At 41.0% G+C, this 24,486-nt stretch overlaps 4 protein-coding genes across 4 annotated transcripts in view; 2 read left to right on the plus strand and 2 right to left on the minus strand.

The window, feature by feature from the left end:
- Positions 1-519: 519 nt before the first annotated feature.
- Positions 520-6,388, minus strand: nudcd3 (NudC domain containing 3). Its single transcript, XM_080509619.1, has 6 exons — positions 5,788-6,388; positions 4,116-4,438; positions 2,619-2,754; positions 2,379-2,525; positions 2,082-2,270; positions 520-1,139 (listed from the first exon to the last, which is right to left on the minus strand). The coding sequence occupies exons 1-6, from the start codon at positions 5,983-5,985 to the stop codon at positions 1,029-1,031; spliced, it is 1,104 nt and encodes a 367-aa protein (XP_080365745.1). The 5' UTR covers positions 5,986-6,388; the 3' UTR covers positions 520-1,028.
- Positions 6,389-6,751: 363 nt separating this feature from the next.
- mrps24 (mitochondrial ribosomal protein S24) lies at positions 6,752-9,373 on the plus strand. The gene is made up of 4 exons (XM_080509723.1): positions 6,752-6,896; positions 7,575-7,637; positions 7,881-7,992; positions 8,895-9,373. The coding sequence occupies exons 1-4, from the start codon at positions 6,858-6,860 to the stop codon at positions 9,176-9,178; spliced, it is 498 nt and encodes a 165-aa protein (XP_080365849.1). The 5' UTR covers positions 6,752-6,857; the 3' UTR covers positions 9,179-9,373.
- A 2,338-nt stretch (positions 9,374-11,711) lies between these two features.
- gnsb (glucosamine (N-acetyl)-6-sulfatase (Sanfilippo disease IIID), b) lies at positions 11,712-21,782 on the minus strand. The gene is made up of 13 exons (XM_080509789.1): positions 21,524-21,782; positions 20,370-20,429; positions 19,913-20,116; positions 18,998-19,063; positions 18,523-18,621; positions 16,777-16,944; positions 15,745-15,827; positions 15,548-15,666; positions 14,732-14,835; positions 14,488-14,589; positions 14,290-14,400; positions 13,095-13,205; positions 11,712-12,298 (listed from the first exon to the last, which is right to left on the minus strand). The coding sequence occupies exons 1-13, from the start codon at positions 21,710-21,712 to the stop codon at positions 12,149-12,151; spliced, it is 1,566 nt and encodes a 521-aa protein (XP_080365915.1). The 5' UTR covers positions 21,713-21,782; the 3' UTR covers positions 11,712-12,148.
- Positions 21,783-22,940: 1,158 nt separating this feature from the next.
- The window catches only part of polm (polymerase (DNA directed), mu), a gene marked incomplete at its 3' end in the record, with an annotated part of 3,103 nt that continues 1,557 nt past the window's right edge, over positions 22,941-24,486 (plus strand). The window contains exons 1-2 of the mRNA XM_080509868.1: positions 22,941-23,256; positions 24,114-24,291. Coding sequence (XP_080365994.1) covers positions 23,057-23,256; positions 24,114-24,291 — 378 coding nt within the window. The 5' untranslated portion in view covers positions 22,941-23,056. The remainder of the gene's footprint in view (positions 23,257-24,113; positions 24,292-24,486) is intronic.

Genomic DNA, 24,486 nt, shown 5'->3' on the forward strand with positions numbered 1-24,486 from the left:
TAGTGAAATTTATGGCCTGAGTTTTTACATAAACAGACATTTCCCCCTCTATGTTTTTACAAAACCAAACTCTTCATTTACTCCGACCTGCATCTCCACCTGGTTCAGAGCTGCTATGAGCAGCCAAGCCTGTAGGGGGCAGTGTGGCGACACGCGAAGCCATGACAGCTGAAACAGAGAGAAATATCACCTTCTTCTCAAACAATGTACCTAAAAAACTGAAACATTGAAAAAAAAGTAGTGAAAATAGGCCACAATAGTGACAAAAATGCTGAATTCTAGTCCAGAAATGTGCCCAAAACTACAGGTGAAATTAATGAAAAAACATATAAAACATGTAAAACTAGTATTTTATTTTCTCGTCAAAATTATGTCTCCGAAAAAAAACGAGAAAAACACGAGACAGACTCCAAAGTCCAGTACTAAAAAAAATATCCTGAAAACTAGAGAAGAATGCGACCAGGAGACTCGTTTCATGTTTTTAAAAGTTCAACATTTTTATTTACTAAATTTTTTTCTTTTTTTTTTTTCTTTAGTTTGGGAACAAAGAAACTTTCCCACTTCCCAGTAACGTCGCGTTCCGGTTGCCGCTCGATCATCCGGACCGTTTGTGTCGTTGAGCAGCAGCGACGGCGTTCAAGATGGCCGAACGTGTTTGGAGCAAACTGGAACGCTACAAGTCGAAATCAGATTAACACAGGCAACGGGAACAACACACACACACACACACACACACACACACACACACACACACACACACACACACACACACACACACACACACACACACACACACACACACACACACACACACACACACACACACACACACACAGGCACTGCAGTCTTAAATAAAGAAACATCGAACCGAAGCGACTCGTTGTCACTTCCTGTTCACTTCCTGTCCGTCTGCTCGGTTCACACGCATGCAGCTGCTACAAACTCCGGACTCTGGGGGGACGGGGTGATGGGGTGATGGGGGGACGGGGGGATGGGGGGATGGGGGGGACGGACTCGTCAGCGGGGGGTCAGAACTGCACGGCGCCCGGCGGGATGTCGAACATGGACGGGTCGAACTGCTGCCCTCTGAACGGCGAGCCCTCGGCGTCCCAACCCTTCTTCAGCATGTCGTGGACTTTCTGTGGAGACGCAGAGGAGAGGAGGACGCTGTGAGGACGGTCGCCGTGACGACACAACGCTTGGACCACAACGTGTAACCATGACAATGATTGTATAAAGATTATAGGGCAGCTTCCTCCTCTAACATCAGATTATAGAGCGTCTTCCTCCTTTAACATCAGATTATAGAGCATCTTCCTCCTTTAACATCAGATTATAGAGCATATTCCTCCTCTAACGTGAGATTATAGAGCATCTTCCTCCTCTAACGAGATTATAGAGCGTCTTCCTCCTTTAACATCAGATTATAGAGCATCTCCCTCCTCTAACACCAGATTATAGAGCATCTTCCCCCTCTAACGTCAGATTATAGAGCATCTTCCTCCTCTAACGTGAGATTATAGAGCATCTTCCTCCTCTAACGAGATTATAGAGCATCCTCCTCCTCCAACATCAGATTATAAAGCATCTTCCTCGAACATCAGAGTATAGAGCATCTTCCTCCTCTAACACCCAGATTATAGAGCATCTTCCACCTCTAACATCAGATTATAGAGATTCTTCCACCTCCAACATCAGATTATAGAGCATCTTCCTCCTCTAACACCCAGATTATAGAGCCTCTTCCTCCTCTAACACCCAGATTATAGAGCATCTTCCTCCTCTAACACCCAGATTATAGAGCCTCTTCCTCCTCTAACACCCAGATTATAGAGCATCTTCCTCCTCTAACACCCAGATTATAGAGCATCTTCCTCCTCTAACACCCAGATTATAGAGCCTCTTCCTCCTCTAACACCCAGATTATAGAGCATCTTCCTTCTCTAACACCCAGATTATAGAGCCTCTTCCTCCTCTAACACCCAGATTATAGAGCATCTTCCTCCCACTCCAACCACCCCAGGACCCGGGGAGGGATGAGATGAGGCTCCAGCAGACAGGAAGTGTAATCCCGGCCTCACCATCTCGTGGCTCTGCGGTTTCCCCTGCAGCTTCTGCTGGTAGTCGAAGGTGAGGCGGTCGACCACGGCGTGCTCCTCCTCGTCCATGGTGGCCATGGAGCGCTCGCGGTTGATCTGCTGGACGTCGATCTCCTGCTCGCCCTTCAGCACGGCGTTCCACCAGACCTCCGACGTCTTGTTGAGCGACAGCTGGACGCAGACGGCGACGAGGTCAGGCGGTTTTTTGTTCAATTAATTAATTAATTAATCCATCTTTAAGGAGATCGCGGCCCACGGCGTGGGCGGCGTCGTACGTACGACCACGCAGCTCCCCGGCTCCAGGCTCCACAGCGAGTTCTCCGTGTTGATCTTGTGCGTGAAGTCTCCGTCCATCAGCGTCTTCTCGCCGCCGCCGCCGTCCCGCACGCTGACCCGCACGCTGCCGCTCTGCAGGCCCACGCTGACCTGAGGACGACGGCGCGGCCGGCGTGAGCTCCGCCCACTTCACCTCCACCTCCCCCTCCCCACCACCCCCTCCCCCGATGGACCTCGTCTCACCTGTCGGCCTTTCACCACCGTCTTGGGCACGAAGACGCGGACCTCCACGTCCATGAAGTCCTGCGACCAGCTGTAGTTGTCCCTCACCGCCCCGTTGTAGCTGTCCGGGTCCGACTGGAAGCGATCCTGACCGCCGCTACAACAACCGCAGATTATTCGTGGGATTATTCGCCAATTCACAGCAGGAACTCGCTCCAAATCTTTACTTTTTTTTTTTTTTAATTCATAAACTGAATAGATTTTTTTTTCTTACTTTTAAAACAGTATTTTATTCCAGTTATTTATTTATTGTATTTTTATTTCTGCTTTTACCTCAAATTTTTTTAGGTTAAAATGGAACATTAAATTCTTTTTTTTAGTTATTTGCAAATATTTTATCTGCACCATGTTTATAATACAATTTTCAATTTTATACCATTTTAAATGGTATAAAAAATTTAAAAAAGTAAATTTTACTTTTTTTAATCTTCATCCATTTATTGATCTTTCGTTTAAATATATTTAGTTTATTTGACTATAGCTTCTCTATACATAAGAAATACTTGATTAATCCCAGAAGGAAAATTCTTGCAGCTTTGCTCCACACAGAAAATAACATTGAATAAATGGCATAAAATATAGTTAATTTTTATTTATTTATCAACCAAATAACATTTTTTCATTTGTTTTTTTTTTTTTAAGGATAAAATCTCTGTATTTCTTACACATATGGAGGATAAAAACTGACTATTAAAACGTTTTGTTTGAATCTAAATATATTAATAATTTTCATACTTTAAAAAAAAACGTTTTTGCTTAGTACCGGAACCACTATTGCAGATTAACACTGATTACAGCTTGTTTAGGAATAAGGTGAATTTTGTAAACCAATTTTAAAAAATTGAATAACAAAAATTAAGCAAATTCTTTTAAAAAAATTCATCAAATTTCTTTAATAAAATAAATTATTATCTGTGTGTATGTGTTTGTTAAATCATCAGAACTATATTTAAATCAATTATTGGGCATTTATATTTATTTGTAGGACATTTTTGTCTAATTATTTTTATCAATATATTTATCCTTTGAGTTCATTATTTGCTCAAATGAACTTCATGTATTCTCACCTTAAGCGTCTTTTATTTATTTTATTGTTCTTATTTATTTTATTGCTTTTTAAGCGTTTTTATATTTCTATTTATTCTTTTAAATTGTTTTATTCTTATTTGTAGTTTTTTAATGCGTTTGTAGTTTTTAATGTTTTTTTTTATTGTATGGTTTTATACTTATTTAAGTGTTGGAGCTCTTTTGCATTGTTTTAGTTTTATTGTTTTTATGCGCAGGCTCATGTGCAGCACTTTGGAAACGCTTTGTTGTTAAAATGTGCTATAGAAATAAAGTGGATTGATTGAGCATATTTTATTGATGTATTTTTTGAGTTATTCTGTAATGTGAAGATTAAAACAAAAAAATAAAAAGATTTCTGGACGTGGTGTTTGGATGAAGTGACGGACTGACCCGCTTCCAGACTGATCCTGCGGGGGCGCCGCTGAGTCGCTGCTGGACGTCGACTCCGCGGCTGCAGCGCCGGAAGGAGCAGACGCGGCTCCGCCGTCCGTGACGGAGTTTTCCTCCTCCCGTTCCTCCTTCTTTTTCTCCTCCTCCTCCTTCTTCTCCTCCTTCTTCTTCTTCTTCTCCTCCTCCTCTTCCTCGGCGGTCTCCGACGAGACCTCCAGCTCCTGAACGGCGGCGGGGACCCGGGCGCTCTCTTGCCGCCTCTGCAGCTCGCTCAGCGCTCGCTCACGGTCCTGAACCGCCAGCTTCTCGAACATCTGGAACGTCTGGGGTAGAAAAAAAAAAAAAATAGTGCAATATGACCCACAAAATTAGTCAAACACGAGTCAAATCGTCGAGTAAAAATTTTTGCTGAAAAAATTTATTCAAAATAGTGAATGTGATTGAAAGACTATTAAAAAAATATGGATAAAACTAGTGAAATATATGGTGAAAAGAATTGTCAGGAACGTTGATACACAGTATTAAAAAAATCCTGACAAATTTTGTCAAATATACGACCAAATAAACATGGACAAAAATAATCAAATATACGATAAAATAATTTGTCAAAAACATAAATTAAACTAGTCAAATGTGACCAAAAAAAAATGGAGAAAACTGGTGAAATGTCTAATTGGAAATGTTTTCACAAACATTGATAAAACTAGTCAAATGTGACTGAAAAACTAGTTTAAAAAAAAACCCCAAAAGAATCAAATAAAGAATTTTGACAAATCTAGTCAAATATATGTCCTAAAATTTGACAGAAACGTGGCTGAAACTAATCAAATATATGATCAAAAAAATTGTTGAAAACATTGATAAAACTAGTGAAATGTTAATGAAAAACTGGTCAAAATAAAAAATAAAATTGCCAAATCTAGTTACCGGTAGTTGGAAACGTGGCTGAAACTAATCAAATATTAGTAAAAAATATGTTTAAATATGTTTTTTACTAAATACTTGCCAAAAACATGGACAGAACTAGTCAAATATATGATCAAAAAAATGGACAAATAAATTGGTAAAACTAGTCAAATATGACCAATAAACTAGTCAAAACATGGACAAAAAAATGGCTCAAACTGGCAAAAAGATTTTTACTTAAAATTGGTTGAGTGTTCCCCAAAAATTTGTCAAAAATATGTTCCACACTGGTCAAAAAATACACCAAGCAAACATATTCCAAAAGTTAGTACAAAACTACAACAAACCAAGCTAATTTAAAAATAAATAAATAAATAAAAGTCCCACATAAGGTTGAAAATACTCAAAAAATGTGTCCCAAAAAATGTATTGGGTGAAATCAGTGAAAAACACGTCTCATCAAAATAATGTCCCAAAGTAGACTACTAAAACTATAAACAAAGACGAATTGGCCTCAAAACCACATGAATGCCTTTTAATATTACTATAATAATAATAATAAAATTTGGTTAATGATATTTATAGCTACATCATATTGACAAAAATAAATAAAACAAAGATAAAAGAGAAGGAAAACAACTAAAATAACAGAAATGACTCACATTCAATAACAGATTTTATTTTATTTTGATGTTTCAGGAAAGTTGTTAAAAGTGAGTGTTTGCCTGACGCCCGTTGCCATGACAACAGCAGCATCACCGCTCACCTTCAGCACCATCCGCTCGGCCACCCCCGGGGGGAAGCCCATCCGGTCCGCGGGGCCGGACAGCAGCCGGTAGAAGTCCGTCTTCCGGTACAGGAAGCCGAAGTAGATCCGCAGAAAGTCCTCGATGTTGCCGACGTGCTGCAGGATCCCGAGCAGCGCGTTGTCGTACATCTCCGTCATCTCCGGGGGCGACGCCATGACCCCCTCCGATACCCCGCCGGGAAAGACCGAGAAAACCCGAATATCCCCGAGTCCGAATAACGCCGACAGAGCCCGAATATCGGGAGTCCGTCGAGGCCTTCGAGAGCTCGAGTACCGAGAGACCGTTAAAGCCCCCTGGGAGCTCGAATAACCGGGTACCGAATTCCAGGGGGACTCGTTCAAAGACCGAGACCGAGAGCCGAGCACACGGCGGCACCGAGCCCCAATACCAGGGGTCCGATAAAGGCCGAGAGAACCCGAATATCGATAGTCCGACAAACACCGAGAGAGCCGGAACACCCCCGAGCTTTAATACCGAGAGCCGAATACTGTTTAAAACAAGTATGTACAAGTTTATAAACAGCACCTGACGGAAAGCGATTACCGCCTCTACTCATCCGGGTCAGTATCCAAAACTTCCGGTGAAGTGACTTCAGAATAAGAGCCCTGTGTATTCATTTTTATTTTTTAAATAAATATAAACGTATTTTTAAAAAAATGGCAGGTACAATAGTAAAGGTATAATTAGTCAGGTAATGGTATTCATTAACTTTAAATATATTGTTTGTTTGAATTCTTTTTAAGGTAAAAAAATAATAAAACGTGAAATTCTGGCCTTTTATTCTTTCTACTTCCGTTTGGTCCAGCATTATTGTTGTCCGGTTTAAAAAAAAAACTACAGAAAAATAGTTCCACTTCGGAGGACACTTTTTTTTTCTGATAAAATCTCACTTTTGTAGTTTTTTCACAAGTTATAATTCATAGCAGAGTTCATGGATTTATTTTGGATTGTTTAATCAATACATATATGATTTTTATCCGTAATAAAGGAGATTAACTTATTCGCGTTCAGTCGACCCGAAGTAAAGATGGCGGCGTCCTTGAGCTCTGCCAGCGTGAAGCTGCTGGTGAGAAAAACGCTTAATTATCTTCATAAACCAGAAATTCTGCGTGGCCGGGGCTATTAGATTAATCGATCAAGTACTTATATGTTGTAACTCACAGTCGAGATCACAGGATTGTTTCCTATGTGACACTGTCCGCTAATAAGCCGCTCTTCTGCTGCGTTCAAAGTGACTTTAAAAACATATTGTTAATTGAACAACCTAGTTTCTGTCGCAGCTTCATTAATTGGGCCATACAACTCCTGAGCTGCAAATAAGTCTGTTATCAGCTCTTGAAGACGATACCATAATCCGGTGCAATCATTTATCAGTGCAACTGTCGTGTTGTGATGCATCGTTGGCTCTTTAAATGTGGTTGTTACACTTTCTTGTGTTTTTAAACACTTTTTAAAAGTCTAATTTGATCCTTTTGCAGAAAAATATCTTTCTTGTATGCCCCTATGGCGTGTATGCATGAATGACAAGATCTATCTATCTATCTATCTATCTATCTATCTATCTATCTATCTTATTGATTCCAGCTTTAAAGCTCCACGATTGAATATCTGCATCCATTGGTCCCTGAACTCAAACGTGTCTGACCCCCCCCCCCCCCCCCCCCCTGCAATAGCTGCAGCACAAAATGGCTTTGCACCATTTATCTATGTCATTGTTTGTTTGTTTGTTTGTTTTTGCGTGCAGAGCGTTGTGGCTCGGTCCGGCCCGTTGTGCCGTGGCGTCCACGTCACGGCGGCGTGCTGCAAGGTGAGCGCTGCAACACCGACACACAGACAGAAAGCAATAGACTGAGGCTTCAGGTTCGCTTTATTAAAGAAAAGTCTCAAGCCGAACCTTAAAAGTGACGGCTATTATACACCGATGTTAGAGGCTTTGAGCGACACGTTTTTTCCTGCCGTCTTTTCCAAAAATAGGCAAATGGACAAACTTTTTTTTTTTGTTTCTTTCGTGTTTTTGTTTGACGTTGATCTTCTGTCTTCTCCTCCCAAGAACCGGGCGGCTCGCATCCGAGTTGGGAAAGGAGACCGAGGCGTGACGTACGAGCAGGCGCTGCCTCCTCATCACATCGGCCACCGGAAGGGCTGGCTGTCTCAGCACACCGGTGAGCGTCTCCAGCCGGCCGCTTCGAGTTCCACACGTTTACGTTCCCACGCCGTCCCCAGGCGCCGTTTTACACAAGTAAACTTTGTCAAGTGAAAAAGGGGTAAAAACTTTGGCTGCGTTTCCGGTGGTCGTTTACACGACAACGGCGCTCAGAGCTGCTTTTGTGTGAAACTGAACATGAGAATAAAACAAATTTATACAGCAGCTTTCACATGAGTCACAAGGTAAAAATAAAACAGAGATAAAATCATTAAAAATATAGAATAATAAAGTAAAATAATGCATAAAAAATAATAGATATATAAAATAAAGAATAATAGATAGATAATAATAATCATAAAAAAGAATAATAAAATAAAAATACAAAAAAATCTTTTCTTTTAATTGAAAAAGAGAAAAAAGTAATAGTAAAAAAAAAAATTGTTAAATAGTTCAACCTACTCAAAAAAAAAACTCCAGCTCAAATGGTAAAAATCATTAAAAACAGCCAATAAAGGTTCAGTTTGCTTATCGGCAAATTTACAATTAAATAAATAATTTAATGAAATGTATGGAAATTAATCAATAAAGCCTCAGTTTTTCTATGTGTAGAAATTAAAAAAAAATATATATTATATTGTATTATTAATATTCAATTGTAATTTAATCTCAACTGGAATTTAATCTTTTTTTTTGACAGTAGAATTTAATAAAGTGTGATCTTCTTATCCTAACATGTTTTGTGGCTCCGAACAAATTTTACTTGGTGGAATATTGAAAGATAAACGGCTCCTGTAAATCATAAAGGTTGTCGGGTCCAGTGCGCACAGTGAGAACACCCTGAGGAACGCCATCCAGCGTGTCGCGCTGGAGCTCTTGACGAGCCGCCGCTCAACTCTCACGTTTTTTTGTCGCCGACAGCCAACCTGAGGGGCGAGCCGGGCGCCTCCGACCGCGTCGTGGAGGACGTCTTCATCCGCCGCTTCATGTTCGGCACCTTCCACGGCTGCCTGGCCAACGAGGTGGTCCTGAAGCGGCGCGGCAACACGCTGGTGGTCTGCGCCCTGATGATCCAGAAGCTCCTGCCGCATAAGTTCTACTTCCTGGTGGGATACTCGCAGGCGCTGCTCTCGCACTTCTACAAGTGTCCCGTCAAGCTGGAGATCCAGACGCTGCCGGACAAAGTCGTCTACAAGTACCTCTGAGGACACTCGTTTATTTATGTCGGATTTGACGCCGGAAGATACTTTAATATTTGCTTTCTCTACCCCCGTCCCCCCCCCTCATTTATTTTTTTTTTTAAAAAATAAAACAATCTGTTTAAACTCAACTTCACTTCCTGTTTCCTGAACTAAACAGTAAAGTGGACTGGTTCTCAGCCTGTGGTCCACCGTGGACCGCCGTCTCCCGCTCAGGCTCAAACCAGTATGAAATAAAGCTAATTATCAGCTAATGCTAAAAGAAAATTGTTTAATCTTCACAAAACAGTCTCTTTTTTTACATTACTAATGTTACTAGCATGCTCCTGTGGGTTAATGCGACTTTCATTGTAGCTTTTTTTTTTTTAAAAACACTTTCAAAAATATGGCATTAGCCGACATCAAACCAAAGACTTCCTGAAGAAATAAACAAGACAAGGGTGTTTAAATGCTCCTCATGATTGAATCTTTAATCAGTTTCATCGCAGTGCAAAATTCATTCACATTCTCAAAAAGGCGCTCGTCTCCGAGCAGGTTTAAAGCATCCATCTTTAAAAAACTGTGCAAAAACAAAGCAAGGTGTTCTCCAGAGAACGGGTGAAAGCAATAAAGAGGAATCACAGTATGAAAAGTTCACTGAACCACGAGAAGAAATGTTTGTTTTTTTTTTATTCGCGAGTTTGTTTGTCAGATATGACTTTGATAAAAACATTGACGTCGCATTTCAACAGACTCGAATATTTTGAGCGGGAATCGAGCGTCAAGCTAGCAGATCTGCCGCTCCATTTTATGCTAAGCTAAAAGAGCTTTTGATTAAATATATGGGCTGCATTTCACCAAATCTCTATTTTAAACATGTAGTTTAATAAAGTACGGTAAATTCCAGACTATAAGCCGCTAAATTACCCCCAATAAGCTTTGGACCCTGGCGGTTTGAACAATGACGCGGCTAATTTATGGATTTCATGCCTGCCAATACGCGGGTGATGCGTTCAGGTGCATCACGTAACTCCGAACTTTCTTTATACATTTTGTGGGTGTGGCTTATAATCAGGTTTGCTCAATATTCCGGACATTACAGTAGACTTTTGGTCGAATTTCGTTAAAAAAAAAAAAAAAAAAATCAAAATGCTAGTTTGTGATACGTAGGCCATTTCTCAAGTACTGATCCAATTCAAAGTACCGGGACGTGTTCTGGCTCCGCCCACATTATCCAGGATGCATCAAGCCTGGACTTGGGAAACCAAATTACCCACAATGCATTTGTCAAGAACTTGCAGGTCTGTACTTAGTGAGTACCACTCGGAACTGAGAAATGGCCCACAACGTTTTATGCTAAGCTAACTGAGCTCGCCGCTAATGTTCGGTCTGTTGTAGAACGACGTCGATGTTGTCAGACGAGAGAAATCGCGAGAATCTGGATAAATGTCACTTAAAATACACGCGAGGGACAGAAAGTGAACATTTTGCGTTCCTGGCACACGGCAACGTTTCGAAAACGACGTCCGTTCACACACAAAGCATGTAGCTAGAACGCCAGGCCACGAGTTGGCGCCGTCGCTCGTTTTTGAAAACTCAAGGAATGAAGGAAGGGTCAATGAGCGCTGCTCGCTTGACTCGTCTCAAAAAGAAAAATCTTATTAAAAGTTCAAATGTGTGACAAGGATTGGCAATCAATACAGTGCGAGGAATCAATGTTGTCGTGTTAGTTTACGTTGATTTTTTTTCCCCTCATCTTAATGCAAAGAAGTATAAAAAAGTTTAAACATTGTAAACTCAGGGACTTCAGAGGTAAAATATATATATATCTTTTTTTTAATCCTTGAAAGGAGTCATCACCTGGTTTTGTCACGTATCCAGTAGCTTTTGAATTGTATTTAAATCAGTTCTTAAAATGTATTATGGGAGAGAAAAAAAAAAAGTTCATATGCTGCTAATGGCTAGCTGCTACAATAAAAATTAAAAACGATGTCGGAGCCCTGTTTGCAGCCCCCCAGAGATTTAAAATGAAATACAGGGTCACTTGCAAATCGAATGGGGTTCAACGTTTATACTACTTAATCAGCCGCTAGCCATTAGCATTAGCAGATAACCGCTACATGCTAAATTTAACAGAGGCGGCTTTTGTGATGCGCCCCCTTGTGGCTGATTGTTTGAACAAAGAGCCCAAACCAAAATAAAAAAACTTTCAAATTCCAGATTTTCTGTAAAGTTTCAACGGAGGTCCAACGCAAATATACGCGTTTTAAACACGGAAACGTGGGATTTCCGGGTGATGACTCCTTTATTATTCAAAGAGAGGCTCATTTAAAACGCAACGAACGTCAGACAACATGTAAACAAACGTGTCACGTTTGATTTTGGTAAATCTCGCCAAGATGAATCGACATCTTCAAATTAAAAAAAAAATAAACAACAAACCTGTGGTTCCCATCATCTGGACCCCAGATTACACACGTAGGGACATTTTTAGAGGCTGAAGCAGGAAGTGGTCAGTCACAGGAAGTACGTTCAAATACAGGGAGCCAATCATCGTCCCAAGACATTTTTTTTATAGATTTAAAAATCTGTGAAAAATACAAAAAACAAACTTCCATTTCCTATTTGAACCTCTTGACCATGTGGCTCACGACAAAAAAACGGACCAATCACAGTCTCCGATGTCACAAGACGCTATAGCTCGTCACAATTTGGTCAAAAAAAGCCTTTAATCGATTAAAAAGAGGACGTGACTCAGAGGTTGTTTGGGGAAGTTAATCGAACGGTAGATTTTCTGCTCCACATGTCTGGAGAGAAGCTGCGAAAAATTCAACCTCCAGCGTGACTTTTAAGGAATCATCAGGAAAGACGTCGGGATCCTCGGACACACCGGCGCCCTCTAGAGGGTTTGAATGGCGGCTTCACCTGAAACTTTCCCGTGCTGCGTTTTTCCACCAGTAGGGGGGGGTTCAATTTGTTTTTTTTAAAATAAATAATTCAGGCGACTCGGCGGCAGCCGTCGCCGACGCAGGACTGCAGCTTTATGAGCCGCTGGTTCATGGCCTGCAGCACCGCCGGGTCCACCTTCTTCACGATGTTCTCCAGCTGGTGGGGGTCGGCTGTCAGGTCGTACACCTCCACGAAGGACTGCGGGACGCACGGCGGAAAACAAACAAACAAACAAAAATAAAAACATAAGCTCACGTTGGTTAATCTATGGGGGGGGGGGGGGGGGGGGGGTTGGCGGAGTCAATGGTCGGCAAGATTAGTGACAAACTGAAATACCCAATGTGTCATAATATAATAAATGGTCGTTTCGTTGTACCTGTTACAATGACAATAAATGCCATTCTTTCATTCATATGACCCTTTACTTAAAAAAGTTAGAATTCTGAGTTTAAAGTCAGAATTTTTAGAAAAAAGTCAGAATTTTGAGTTTAAAGTCAATTTTCAGAAAAAGTCAAAATATTCAGAAAAAAAGTAAATTTTCAGAAAAAAAGTCAGAATTCTAAGAAAAAAGTCAGAATTCTGAGAAAAAAAGTCAGAATTTTGAGCTTAAAATCAGAATATTGAGAAAAAAAGTCAGAACTTTGAGTTTAAAGTCAGAATTTTGAGAAAAAAAGTCAGAATTCTGAGTTTAAAGTCAGAATTTATGAGTTTAAAGTCAGAATTTTGAGAAAAAAAGTCAGAAGTTTGAGCTTAACGTCAGAAGTTTGAGAAAAAAAGTCAGAATTTTGAGTTTAAAGTCAGAATATTGAGTATAAATTCTGAGTTTACATTCAGAATTCTAAGAAAAAAGTCAGAATTCTGAGTTCTGACTTTAAACTTTTAAAGTCAGAATTCTGAGAAAAAAAAGTCAGAACTCTGGGTTTTCCCCCACAGTGGCCCTCATCCTCTTCCGTAGTAACAAAGTACTGTATCCGTGAGAGGAGCGGCGTGGTACCTCGCTGTCGGCGAACTCGCAGTACTGCATGTTGTTCTTGGCGTCCAGCGTTCGGACGCAGGCGTACGTGTTGTTGAAGGCGTCTTCGCACACGCAGTCCGGGAAACATTCCTGCAAAAGCGTCCGGTACTTGGTTACACATACTCGGTTACACGTAAATAATGCAATACAATTTCACCTCATCGTGTCATAACGACGCATTTTATTTATATTTTAAGTGTCATTACAAAACGTGGATGTTCCACTTTTTGTTTTCTTTAAAGGAACTGCAATAATTTGTCGCATTATGTCATAAATATTGCACTTTATTCGTATGCTTCTATATTTGATTATAAGAACTTAGAATTCTGAGTTTAAAAGAAAAAAGTCAGAATTCTGAGTTTAAAAGAAAAAAGTCAGAATTCTGAGAAAAAAGTCAGAATTCGGCCGGTCGGTTCTTAAAATGACTATTCACTATTTCCGGACATTTCTATTTTTCTTGAAGAAACGAAACCAGATTCTACGATTCCGAGTGCAATTAATCATTTAACCCACATTGTGTAATATATTAATATACAAGTATAAAAAATAAGTAACACGTTATTACAAAATGCGGCGTTATTACGTAATAATTATTACATATTGCACCGTTGTCACACGACGCGGCGCTGCAAATGCTCATGTCCGATATTGTCTTGTGAAATTCAGAAATACGAATGCGTTTCATTCAGCAGTGCGATTTATTAAAAAAAAATTTGTGACAGATGTGACTTCTAGTCCAGGTACTACGGTAACTCTGCGGATTTGACATTTTCTGTCGAGACTCAACTCAACTTTATTTATAAAGCGCTTTAAGCAGCTGTAGCTGAGACAAGGTGCTGTACATTGAAATAAAAATATAAGAGGCAACATAAAAACATTAAAACAATAAAAAAAAAGTTAAAGCAATAAAAACAATCAGATGGTAAAACAATAAACAAAACATAAAAAGTTAAAACAATAAAAAAAAAAAAACGAAGGCACTAAAACCAGAGCAGAGTCTCACGCTGAGGTAAAAGCCAAAGAATAAAAATGGGTTTTAAGACGAGTTTTAAAAATGGACAGTGAGGGGGCGTGTCTAACAGTCAATACAAGTGTCGTGGTTTTTTTTCCCCCCCTTTCCTTTTTTTTTTTTTTTTTTTTAATAAATAAATAAATAAATCGACACGTTTCTTACCGAGAGTCCAGGACCCAGCTTGGGACAGGACGGGTCGGGGACGGGGTGTCCCTCGCCGGTGTATTCCACCAGGAAGAAGGGCCGCGCCGTGCCGTTACGCAGGGACGGGGCCTGCGGAGGACGAGGTTCTCACCGGTTTAGATAGAAAGTCAAGGCGGCGTGTGGCGAAAAAGGCGCGAGGAAGGCAAGGCGACCGACCATCTGAGCGAGGAAGGACTGTCCGTCCACGTTCAGGGTGGACAGGTTGGTCCCGGCGATGTCCAGGATGGTCGGAGCCAAGTCGATGTTCAGGACCGGAGCCTTTGATTTGTTTTGATCAAAGAAAACAATTCATGCATTTTAAGAGCATAAAGGAAGATTTCTATACTGTTTTTGTTTTTTTCCATCTGTCTTTAAAAATCAAAAGAGATAAAGAAGAAGGGGGAGAAAAAGAGTGTCTCACCTGCAGCGTCTGGTTGGGTTTGACTCCCGGCCCGCGGACCAGCAGCGGCGTCCGGATGTCAAACTCGTACAGCTGCCGTTTATCGATGGGCAGCGAGAACTGACCTGAAGGACGGAGGAGGAGGAGGGGTAGAAGGAGGACGAGGAGGAACGGGGAGGAGAGGAAAAAGGAGGAAGAGGAGGAGGGAGTCAAAGGGGTTGAGGAGCAGGAAGAGGAGGATGAGGAGCACAAACAAAATGAGGAAGATGCGGTGAAGTATGCAGAGGAGGAGGAGAAGGAAGAGGAGGCAGATAAGAAGGATGAAGAGGAAGATGAGAAGGAGGAGCAGGAAAAGGGAGAAGGGGAGGGGAAGAGGACGAGGACGAAAAGGAGGGAGTCACAGGGGCTGAGGAGGAAGGAGAGGAAAGAGGAGGAGGAAGGAGAGGAAAGAGGAGGAGGAAGGAGAGGAAAGAGGAGGAGGAGGAAGGACAGGAAAGAGGAGGAGGAGGAGAAGGTGGAAGGAGAGAAGGAGGAGGAGGAGGAGGGAGAGGAAAGAGGAGGAGGAGGAGGAAGGAGAGGAAAGAGGAGGAGGAGAAGGAAGGAGGAAGGAGAGGAAAGAGGAGGAGGAAGGAGAGGAACGAGGAGGAGGAGGAAGAGGAGAAAGAGGAAGAGGAGGAGGAGGAGGAAGGAGAGGAAAGAAGAGGAGAAGAAAGAGGAGGAGGAAGGAGAGGAAAGAGGAGGAGGAGAAGAAAGAGGAGGAGGAGGAAGGAGAGGAAAGAGGAAGAGGAGGAGGAGGAGGAGGAAAGAGGAGGAGGAGGAGGAAGAGGAGGAGCAGACCGGTGTGGTAGCCGTTGTCGGAGGTGTAGAAGATGTAGGTGTTGTTGAGCTCCTTCATGTCGTCCAGCTTCTTCACCAGCGCCGCCACCATGTCGTCCACCGACAGCAGAGTCTGCCACCTGCAGGAGAGGCGGGAGAACTGCAGCGTCACCTCTGACCTCTGACCTCCGGGTGCCCCCGAGCAGACGGAGGTTTACCTCCTCCTGTAGGCGTCGTCCAGGAAGCTGATGGAGCTGCTGGGCATGGGGCTGACGGGCTGACGGAGCAGCCAGTGTTTGTCCTGGACGGAGGGGGGGGGCAAACTCACTTTTAAAAACCCAAGAAAAAAAAAACTTGAAATAGACATAAAAAAATGTTTTTTCTTGATTTAAATTTTTTTTTTTTTCGACTTTCTGCTTTTTCCGCCCTTTTCACATTTTCCTTTTCTTCTTTTTCATTTTCTTTAGAGTATTTTTCCTTGCTCTTTTTAATCCTTTTTCTTCTTCCCCCCTTTTCTTCCATTTTTTTCCTTTTCTTTTATATTAGAGTATTTTTTTCTTCTTCTTTTTTTCCATTTTTTATTCTCATTTTCCCCTTTTTTACTTTTTCATTTTTCCTTTCTCCCCTCCCTTTTTCCTCTCTTTATTTTCTCCCCCTTTTTTATTCTCTTTAACTTTTTATAAGTTATGGTGAGTATTTTCATTTTTCCCCTTTTTCTTCTTTCACCTTTTTTTCCTTTACTTTCTCTTCTTCTTTCTTTTTATTAGAGTATATTTTTTCTTTTTTGCATTTTTTCTCTCATATTTCCCTTTTTTTCTTTTTCATGTTTTTCCTTTCCCCATCCTTTCTTTTTCCAATTTTATTCTCTTGAATTTTTTGGTTTTTTGTTATTACAGAGTATTTTCATTTTTTCTTCCCCATTTTCCCTTTTTACATTTTTTTTGTTATTCTTTTCATTTGTCTCTTTCTGTTAAAGTTTTTCAACTAAACGAGAAAAAGGCTTAAAAGAAACTAAAGCCGAGTTGATAACCAACATTCATGTATCTTCCATTTGTTTTCTATACATTCAATACATTAAATTATCCACATTCCTGCAGCACTTTGAGATTCTTTAATTGTAAAGTGAGTTATATATAAAATGTATTATTATTATTACCATTACTACATCGTAGAAAATTACCACACCTTCATAAAATAAAGGTACTTTCTAATCCGAGCTTTGCAATTGTGCCCGTGAGGTTTTGTTTTACCTTCCCCGCCTTGTTGAAGCTGCCGTTCCGCGGCGCCTTGACGTCGCTGAACTGCTTCTGGTACTTCGGCGCCGCCGTCCACGGGGAGTGCGGCGCCGGGGGCGACAGCATGAGGAAGAAGGGATGCTGAGGGCTGCGGTTGTCCAGGAACGCCAGCGACCGATTCAACTGGATCCACGAGGGAGAAAAACACAGACGAAATACAAACGTGACGACTGATTCCCGAATGAAAAGACAAAAAACAAAAAAAACAAGACGGCAAGTCAAAGTTAAATATTAATATCAAGTAGACATTTTACCCAAAAGAAACTTAAAATGGTATTTAAAAAGATTACACCAAAAAAAGTTTGTAAAGAAATGCAAGTTAGTTTTAATTGACTTAATTAGATATTGTAGCCAGTAAAACAAACTATAGTAAAACACATAAAAACATCCAGAATAGCTGGATTTGCTCAAAATAGGGGGAAAAAATTTACAAAAAAAAAAAAGTATACAGGACGAATGGTCCGACTAAAATTACTAAAATCGGTAGCGTCAATTTCCCCCCCAATGAAAACAAAACAACAACAAAAAAAAGCATGTTAGCCATTAGCTCATTTCCACGCCAACTCGGGGACGGGAGCAGGGGAGCGTCTCCATGGAAACAGAGGCTGATCTCCTTTTATCTCCGTGCCTCTCCCCTTCGCTTTGCATAGGAAATTCTTTTTCACAGATTTATTACGGTTCGTTGTTAACGTCCTAAAATTTGACTCGATTGGTCGACGGGTGATGGCGAATCGTCCCCCGAAGATTTCATGCGATACTGGTTAATCGTTTTTTGCGAAAAGTTGGTAGAATAACATACAAACAAATAAAGAAATAAGACGCAGAACCATTATGAGCGCCACATTTGTTTGTGGAGTCGAGTGAGCATCACTAGCATGTTAGCCATTAGCTCATTTCGATGCTAACTCAGGTAGCTACATCTCAGGTAGCTACATTTCGTTGTTAACGTCCTAAAAATGGACTCGACTGGTCCTTTTTAATTTCATGCAATACTGGTTAATCGTTTTTACGAAACGTTGGTATAATAACATACAAACAAATAAAGAAATAGACTCAGACAAAAAAAAAAAAAAAAAACCTTCACTGGCGAAGGTTACCGTGGGTAAACGGTAAATATCCAGAATTATTCTAGAAGCTAGCGGCTTCGTTTCTCTGGCAGAACTGATCACTTCAGTCTGGACGACAAAGCACGAAAAAAAAAAAAAAAAAAAAAAAAAAAAAGAGATGAAATGGAAACACTCGGTAGAGCGCCACATTTGTTTGTGGACTCAAGTTAGCATCACTAGCATGTTAGCCATTAGCTCATTTCATGCCATACTGGTTAATCGTTGGTAGAATAACATACAAACAAATTTAAAAAAAAATTGACGCAGACAAAAAAAAAAAACCTTCACTGGCGAAGGTTACCGTGGGTAAACAAATATCCAGAACTATTCTAGAAGCTGGCGGCTTTGATTCTCTGGCAGAACTGATCACTTCAGTCTGGACGACGAAGCACGAAAAAAATAAAGAAAAAGAGGAAGAACTGTAAAGATTCCTCCTCTCAGCTGCAGGAGTTGATGATTAACCGCCGGCGTCTGCTGACTGCTCCACAAACGACTCCCACTCAAAACCTTTATCCCGCCGGATGCTGATTCACACTTTCCCCCCCCCAATAAAAGTCGTCTATAAACAGTCGGCCCCGAATCCGTCTGGACTCACGACGAGGTCGGTGAGGTAGTCCTTCTCGTAGACGTCGCCATGTTTCTCCTCCTTCCCGTTGACCGACAGCGTGTAGTTGTAGTACTGCGAGTTTCCCACCTGTCGAAGTGCAGTTAACGCAAAAACACAAACAAATATATATTATTGCTGTCAATCGGTTAAATTTTTTTTTACTAATTAATCGCACAATTTTCTATAGTTAATCGTGATTAACTGATTATTTTGCTGATCTTGGAAAGAAACAGTTTCACGCGAAACTAAAAGGACGTTATAAAAAATAGAGTCGATATTAATTCCGCGGTTTTCCTTGGATAAATATTCATTACAAGCGTCAGTCTTCAGTAGACAAAACAATGCGATTAATCGCAATTAATCATAGAAAATTGTGCAAAAATTTTTTTTAAGCGATTGATAGGAGTAATATATATACACACATTCATACATATATATATATATAAAATGAGCCATGACTTACCAGTGCGTGCCACTGATCCCAGCCTGGCGGAACATGGCCGACGCCTCCAGACTCTTTTTTACCGTACTGGAAGAAGAAGATGACACGGTTGTCAGAATTTTGTGTTTTTGTAAAGAATTGACTCATTACGTACTGGATACAAAAAAAAAAAAAATATATATATATATATATATATATACACACGAACGAGTAAAGCTTGAGTCAGCAAAACGAACACTTTCATCAATGACATTCAGTCATGTGCACTGTGAACTCTGCTGCTCCGCTAAACTCATCTACTGCTCAGCTAAACCCGCCTCTGCTGGGAAAGGGGGAAAAAAAAGACGGCACCGTTAAACGAAGCCTGCTGCAGCTGCTCAGCTAAACCGACACGTGCCGCACCTGCGGATGCCGCTCAGCTAAACCTACTGCTGCTGTGCTAAACCTGCCGTTTCTGCTCAACTAAACCCACAACTGGCGCGCTAAATCTGCTCAGCTAAACTTACTTCTGTTGAGCTAAACCTGCTCCGCAAAACCTCCTTACGCTGTAATAAATCTGCTGAAACTGCTCCGCTTAACCTTTCTGTGCAGTGCTAAACCTGTGTCGCTAAACCTACCACTGCACAGTGCTGAATCTGCTAAAGCTGCTCCGCTAAACCTCTCTGTGAAGTTCTAAACCTGCTAAAGATGCTCTGCTAAACCTACCACTGCAGTGCTAAAACCTACTTATGATGTAGTAAACCTGCTCAAGCTGCTCTGCTAAAACGCTGCACTGATCTGCAAAAACGTCCCGAACCCACAGCAATAAATCTCGTTAGCTCTGCTCTCCTAAACCTGCCGCTGCAGCAGCTATGCCAAAGACTTTTTTTTTTTTAATTTCAGCTCCTACACGACCAAACTTTCTGCTGCTCTGCTAAACCTACTGACGAAACCCACCTGGTTGAGATATTTGCCAGCGAAGAAGGTCTGGTACTTGAGCTTGTTGAGGTAGACGGGGAAGGCGAGGGCCTCGGGGCCCTTCTGCCACTGGGCGCTGGAGCAGTTTCCGCTCAGGGAGTTGTTCCTCACGTCGTGGTTGTGGGGGTAGCGGCCGGTCAGGATGCTGCTCCTGCTCGGGCAGCACAGCGGCGTGACGGTGAACTTCGGGGGCGAAAGAGGAACCGAGAGGAAGGGAAAAAAAGAAGCTGATGAAACACAAAGGGGAAGGAGGATGTGCAACCGAGCCGATGTAATTATATGTAACAAAGAAAAAAAAAATAAAAAATGGCCGACAGTAAAAACACCCGGCTGCAATCAGGTGACACGCATTGAGAAAACAGTTGCAATGTGAGTTTATCTTGTTCAGGCCAGACGAGATTTCTTGGGGGCGACGAGGTGAAAGACGTTTCCTCACCGAGTTCACAAACGTTGCTCCCGCGTCTCCGATCAAAGCTCTGGTGTTCTTCATTGGCGCCTGAAACACAAACGAGACGCGACGGGCGTGAACGTACGGGAGTGGAATGCATTCACGAAAAAACCAAAAAACAAAACAATTTTAAAAAATTGACTCAGCTTTACTGAGGTGATGACTCATAATTGGGGGAAAAAAATTCATTATTAAAAAATATCTGCAGTTTTTCAGAATTTATTTATTTATCTCATAAATTCAGAAAAAACAGCATTTAAAAAATCTCATAATTCTGAGACAATTATCTCATTGTTTCAGAAAAGTGAGAGCCGACAGGTGTGAACGTACAGAAGTGTATTGCATTCACGTAAAAAAAAAAAAAAACTTTTTAAAAAATTGACTCCTTTTTTCTGAGGTAGTGACTCATAATTGAGAAAAATTATTCATAATTTTTCTGAATTTATTAGAGAATTATCTCAAATAAAAAAAAACAGCATTTTTTTAAACATTTTTTTCTCATAATACTGAGATAATTATCTCATTATTAAAATGCCTTGGACTCAAATTTTCTGAAAAATTCCTTAGAATTGATTCAGTTTTTCTGGATCAATGAGAAAGTTGAGGAAAAAAATCAGAATTAAGAAAAAATTATTGTAAAAAGCACCAATTTTCAGGATTTATGTGATAATTATCACATAAAAGATAATTATCTCATAATTACATGAAGAAAATTATATTTAAAAAATCAGCTGTTTTTCCAGATTTATGAGATGCTTCAGATATTTATTATGAGAGATTATGAGATATGTATTTTATAAATATGACAAAATTAACTCATAATTATGAGGAAATTATCTTAGAATTTAAAAATTATTTTAAAAAATCTGTCATTTTTCTGAATTTTTTTTTTTTTTAATGGGTTTGGTTATAATCTGAATTCATGAGATACTTATCTCATAAATTTGAGATCATTATCAGCTATTTATTATGAGAGATTATGAGATGAATAAAAAATGAAAAGTGACCACACACATAAAATGACCACAGCCGACAGCAAAGACACAAAATGACCACATTGTGTGCGTGTGTGTGTGTGTGTGTGTGTGTGTGTGTGTGTGTGTGTGTGTGTGTGTGTGTGTGTGTGTGTGTGTGTGTCTCACCATCCCCCCCAGTGTCTGGTCCTGGTCGTCGGCCACTATGAGGAGGATGTTGCTGGGTTTGTCACACCTGACGCAGCAGGTGAGCGCGAGCAGCGCGAGCAGAGGCCACGCGGGAGTCAGTCGCAAGAGCGGACCCGGAACCCCCGGAACCACCGGAACCCCCGGACCCCCGCTCCACACACCGGACATCTCGGATCTCTACCTCCTGCGGGGTCGGAGCTCGGCGGAAGGAGGCGGTGAGGCGGCGAGGCGGCGGAAGACGGTGACCCGGAGCAGCTGAGCGGTTCAGGAAGTGTGTGTGAGAGAGCGTGTGTGTGTGTGTGTGAGTGTGTGTGTGTCATGTGATGAGGAGGGGGCGGGGCGAAGGGAATCGCGAGGACACGGTGTACAACCTCACACAACTTTACAAAACTTTCAAACAACTTAACACAACATTACATTTTAAACAATTGTACACAACTTTAAAAATTCACACAACGACACAAAACTTGACATAACTTTATTTATATTAATAAATCATACAATGTATTTGACATATATACCTGACAATATATTTTGTTTAAAAAAAAAAAGATAATGTTTAATTTTCTGCATAAACATTCTCACAAGTTAATTTCTTTGGTTGTAATAAAAATTAACAAAAATCACACGATATAATAAGTATTTACGGTATACGTTTTATGTTGTTGTTATTTTTATAAATATATTTTGAAAGCCTACAAAATGATCCTGGACAGTTCACACCCTGGACACTCAAGCACACGCTAGTAGAGCAATAAAAACAAGAACAAACAGATTCGAGAACAAACACTTTTTATTGATTTTTATATAAATAATGCCCAGATGGGATGGCACTTTTAAGTCTCATTGTACTTGTTACATTGGCAATACAGATATTTTATCCTACGCTAAATTACATTTTAGATAATTTTACAATATATATGTATTGTTTAATTCTATTTGATATAATAAACTGCTCATCCTTTTGTGTTTTTTTTAAGATTTTGTTGTGAATTGCATACCACTTCATTGCATTTAATAATATCTGTACTGTGTTAGACAATTTTCTAACTTTAACTTGTGAGCTCGATATTTTTTTCTTTTTCTGTCATTTATTTTGCTTGTTTTTTAGTCTTGTTAAATTTAATTCAAATAAAGTACAATTGTATTAACTTGGTCTGCAAATTTCTACACAACTCTCTCATTATTTTACCCCAAAATGTATTTTTGGGGGGGTGGTTAATTGAAATCAGTTTTTTTACGTTTGGTTCAGACACTTCCCCCTGCGGCCGGCAGGTGGCGGTAATGCAATGTAATGCGTCCGATTGAAGAGACGAAGAAAAAAAATTCAACCAGCTGCAGTGGATGAGCAAGTGTGACACATTTTTACCTAAAAACTTCTTGCAATCTGCGCAAAATCTCTTTTTTTTAACGACCCGCAACGAACGCAGAGGATGTGGGCTCGTGGCAGGAAGCAGCTGGGATCGTGGCGGCGAGTTTTAAACGGAACAATTTAACGTCTCGTGTGTAAACATGGTGCCACTAAAGCGGAGGAAAGTCAACTCCTCCCGGGACTCTGGGAGGAGAACTGGGGACAACGCCGGGGAGAAAACACCGACGAAGTTCCCGGGGATCGTTTTATTTCTGCTGGAGAGGAAGATGGGAGCCAGCCGGAGAGCTTTTCTGTCTCAGCTGGGGCTGAAGAAAGGCTTCCGGGTGGAGGATGTGTTCAGGTAAGACTCTCCCATCAAGCGAGCCCCGCACTTGATTTTTAACTGCGCTTTTATTAGCGCCTTTACGGTAAAACACAAGACAGCGTGCGGGCGCATCTTCTTTTACCGTAAAGGCTCTAATAAAAGAGCAGTTAAAAATTTCTCGAATACATCAGGTGGAAATGATCCACAGGAAGAAAGAGCTCGAATCCTTCATACCTGGAGGCCACAGGTCGGAATCAAATGTAGAAATATTAGGAGGGAAAAAATGACCACGAGGACACACAAATGACCACAAAAGGACATAACGTGACTGCCAAGAGACATAAAATAACCACACAGACATAGAAATGACCACAAGAGACACACAATACACACAATTAACACCAAATTGATTAAAAAACAAATGACCACAAAAGACACTATGACCACACAGACACACATAATGATGGACATGCACAAATGACTACAAGAAGACTCACAGATGACAACCAGGAGACAAGAGATGACCACACAGACATAGAAATGACTGGAAAGACACACATAATGATGAAGGACACACGCAAATGACCACAAAAAGACACAAGTGACTCCCAATGTTCACAAAATTGCAGCAAGGCACACAGAATGACCACGAAGAGACACACAAATGACAACAGACACATAATGATGGACACACACAAATGACCACAGGACGACTCACAAATGAGTCCCAAGATGCAGAAAATGACCACAAAATACAACTGAAAGATATAAAAATGACCATCAACACACCCCAAATAATCCCCAAAACCGGCAAAATCAGCATTTCCGCCATTTTCAGGCCAAATGTAAATGAAGGGAGAGACATCGGGGCTGATTCCTCTGTTGTTTTGCAGCGAGAAGGTGACGCACATCATTTCTGAGAACAACTCGGGCGACGAGGTCAGAACGTGGCTGAAGTCGCAGGACGGGGGCCGGGTGGCGGCGGCGGCTCGCCTCCTGGACGTCAGCTGGTACACAGAGAGCATGCGAGCAGGCCGACCTGTGGACGTCCTGGACAGACACGAACTACAGGCAAGCTGTAGTCCGATACTCCGGGGAAATATATATATTCACTAATGCATGTCCAGAACCAGAGGCAGAATTACCTCTTCGCTCTATATGGAAACGTTTTGTTCAGAATCCTTCATTGTTTCAGACATGTTGGAAGTTACTTGTTACAAATTACAAGAGACGATTTAAAATATACAGGTTTTTTTCCTCCAGCAC

The sequence above is a fragment of the Blennius ocellaris genome (genome assembly GCF_963422515.1).
Source record: "Blennius ocellaris genome assembly, chromosome: 15".
Lineage (NCBI taxonomy): Eukaryota > Metazoa > Chordata > Actinopteri > Blenniiformes > Blenniidae > Blennius > Blennius ocellaris.